At 29.7% G+C, this 3,201-nt stretch overlaps 1 protein-coding gene across 7 annotated transcripts in view; it reads right to left on the bottom strand.

Moving 5' to 3' along the window:
• Nucleotides 1-219: 219 nt before the first annotated feature.
• LOC102680071 (AN1-type zinc finger protein 5) overlaps nt 220-3,201 on the bottom strand; it is a 9,161-nt gene continuing 6,179 nt past the window's right edge. For 6 of the 7 annotated variants that reach the window (XM_006607315.2, XM_031515161.1, XM_006607318.2 and 3 more), the window contains 3 exons: nt 2,333-2,799; nt 1,951-2,122; nt 220-1,879 (listed from right to left, as the gene is read on the bottom strand). In XM_006607315.2, coding sequence (XP_006607378.1) covers nt 1,731-1,879; nt 1,951-2,122; nt 2,333-2,617 — 606 coding nt within the window. In that variant the 5' untranslated portion in view covers nt 2,618-2,799 and the 3' untranslated portion in view covers nt 220-1,730. Of the gene's footprint in view, nt 1,880-1,950; nt 2,123-2,332; nt 2,800-3,151; nt 3,168-3,201 lie in introns of those variants that run through there. The other variant, XM_031515169.1, reaches the window with a different exon arrangement.

The raw sequence follows: 3,201 nt of genomic DNA, 5'->3' as shown, positions 1-3,201 counted from the left end.
TTCCTTTTTTTTTTTTTTTTTTTTTTTTTTTTTTTTTTTTTACAACAAATTGCTTCGTGCAACAATATGTTTTTGAGTTTTTTTAATAGAAGCGACATAAAACTCAATACCTACTTCTTTTTCTCTTTCTCAACTACGATCTAGTCTAAGAAGAGTCAGAGATACGCTGAACAAAAGATTGAAACTTATGTTTCTTTCATATGTTTTCCTTTTTTACGATTTTTTTTTTGTTTTGTTAAAAAGTATTGCAACACGGAAGGAAATGGTTAAGACAAACGGAGAAATATTTTTTTATTAATCGATATAACAGGGCCGATAGTCGTCCCTTCGTCGAGGGGCCTCTCGTTTGTTATTATTTTTCTTTTGTTTTTGTATCTGGCTGATCTTTAGACGTTTCATCATACAAAGTGTATTTTAGCACCAATATAACAAATTTTATTTAGAAGAATAGAAAAAAAAAAAAACAAGAAAACCGATTGAATGAGTCACGTGACACAACCTAATTTTATTTTGGAAATATTATTCTGATAATCAGATGAATATTACATCTCTATTTTGTTTTTTTCTTTTTTTTATGATGATTCATAAACACATGGCATAAATAATTGATTTGCGATATAGTTTGAAACATATTTAATAAGGAATAATGTTTGGTTATATTCACGTGAAATTGGACATAAACACACAGTACTACTTATATTTCATTGCATTATTTATGAATCAATAGACTAATATACTTAATAATTATTAGACTAATTATTAACCTAGGATTGTGATCACCCATCAACGTCAGCCACTACCTAAGCAACATTCCTTCTTTCTTTTTAGATATTACGAACGAAACAGAGAGAGAGAAATATAGATTATATACATATAAAAAATTTTCTTTGTTCCTCTCTTTCGTTCGCTCTCTCTCTCGATTCAAAAACCCGGAACTCCCGATGAGACGTCTCAGAACATGACCGATCAAGACTGCACCAAGAATTCTCATATTTTTTATTCCTAAAGCTAAATCTAAAAAAAAAAGAAGAAAGAAAAAAGAAAAAAAAAAGAAAAAACAAACACTTCCATACACGAATTTTGCATTTCTTTTTTAAGTAAATTAATAAACATAAGATAAAATAATAATAAACCGTAATAGATAATAATAAGGTAATAAGTAAGCTGGCAGCAGTTAGAACCAAATATATTCTCGATTAAAACTCTCGCTTAGATGACAATCTGACATGGCACTAACATCCAAAAATTTTCTCAAAGCATTCGTACACGCGGCACGCACTCTAATTTCTATTTCTTTGTTTGTTTTTCTTTTTTTACTTTTCGTTTTAATCTTTCTTTTCTATTTATGTTTCATTCTTCCTTCGGAAAATTTCGTCTATAACTTTCGGCGATCCTATATATTTGCATATCATGTACAAACCAATTTTTTTTTTAAATTTTCATTCTCTCATGTTTTTCTTTTCTATCTCTCTCGCATAAATTCATACTTTCATTCTTAACTGTTCTAACACATTTACTACAGTTTCTTTCTCTCTCTTACTCTCATACTCTTTCATACTAATTTCCTATTCCCTTTCATTCACAATCCTTACATTCATCCGTCTCGCCCCTCGACGTGCAATCAGCTGCCAGATAATTTATCTCGATTTTCTCCGTTTTTTTTGTTTTATATTCTGTTTTGTTTATATAGTTATATAACCATTTTCCCAACGATCTACGCACTAAATAGTTCAAATTTTTTGCACTTTTTCACCAACAACAACTGGATTGTTGCGCCGAATCTCTTGAGCGCCCATTTCTCTATAATCAAATTTGCAATCATGCTTGTCACTGTATCGATGCACAGAGCAGAACAGTCCTCCACAACGACATTCAAATCCTGTTAAAAGATCAAATTATAAATTAGTAAAATTAATTTAAAATATTTTCCTCAGTTTATGATATACATACCCGTCAGACCAACTTTTTTGCGACACACGGCGCAACGATTTTTCTTCTTCTTAGATTCTTTGTCAGTCTCTTTGCCATCAAAGCAATCATCTGCATCCCCACTACTCACAGATCCTTCTGCTACCGCTCCACTGCTTACACCTACTTCATTTTCTTGATCCTCCCTATTTATCTGATGAGAAACAGAAATTAAAAATATATAAATTTATAATTACTAAATAATACATTATTATTATTCTTATAAAATTAAATCATGTTAAAACTTTATTAATAATTTCTAATTTTCTTTTTTTAATTACATCCAAATTTAAAATAATACTATTAATATTTTGATAATTTATTTTTATAATTTTTGTATAAATTTAATTTATGCAAAACTTACTTCTTTGGGATTGGGTAGATCTGTTGTTGATTGAGGTATGGTAGGAATGGTAGGTTGGGCTGTATTTCCTGTAGCTGCAGGACTACCGAAACCGCCCTGCAACGTACCAGCGTTACCAGAGACGGTCTGTGATGTTGGTACAGTGGCAGCTGATACAGGAGGTTGCTGCTTCTTTTTTAGATTTTCTTTATAACAAAGAGAACAAAGGCCATCTGTGGCTGGAGAGCCATAAAATCCACAACCGCTGCGACATAGAGCTTGCATAGGGTTAGATTCTCGCTCCATTTTCTTTGTTTATCTCAATAGAACCTCAATGATTAAACAAGTTCTTATTTTTATCCTATTTGCAATTACTCGAAAGAATATCGAGCAAGTTGCAATCAACTAAGTAGGAGATAATTAATGTTGTCTTGCCACAGCTCGCTCTCCAGTTGTTCCTTCACGACCGCGTGTCACCATACATTCACCTATTAAAAATAGTTATTTAATATTTCTTTGTTTTTATGATATTATTTATATATAATCTTAAATTTAATATTATTCAACAAAATTTAATAAATAAACTAAATCTTTCCACTAAAGTAAAAAAAAAAGAAAACAATAATACATAAAATAATTTTTTTATCTAAAAAAGACAAAACACAAATATTACAATATATATTTTTAAAAATTTTTACATATGCAATTATTATTAAAAAAATGAAATTTATAATAAATTATTTAATTAATGAAAACCGTTTCCAATGCATTAAATCTCATTGACAGTTTTAAAAAAATGAGAAAAATATAATTATCACTACACCATAATAGACACGTTACATTAGATGAGAAACATTGTCAACCACATCCGTGCTGCCTCAAAGAAATCA

This window comes from Apis dorsata, unplaced genomic scaffold (genome assembly GCF_000469605.1).
Source record: "Apis dorsata unplaced genomic scaffold, Apis dorsata 1.3 scaffold_4, whole genome shotgun sequence".
NCBI classification, from domain to species: domain Eukaryota; kingdom Metazoa; phylum Arthropoda; class Insecta; order Hymenoptera; family Apidae; genus Apis; species Apis dorsata.
The sequence above is the reverse complement of the archived record's forward strand: the minus strand, read 5'-3'. Positions and strand labels throughout refer to the sequence as shown.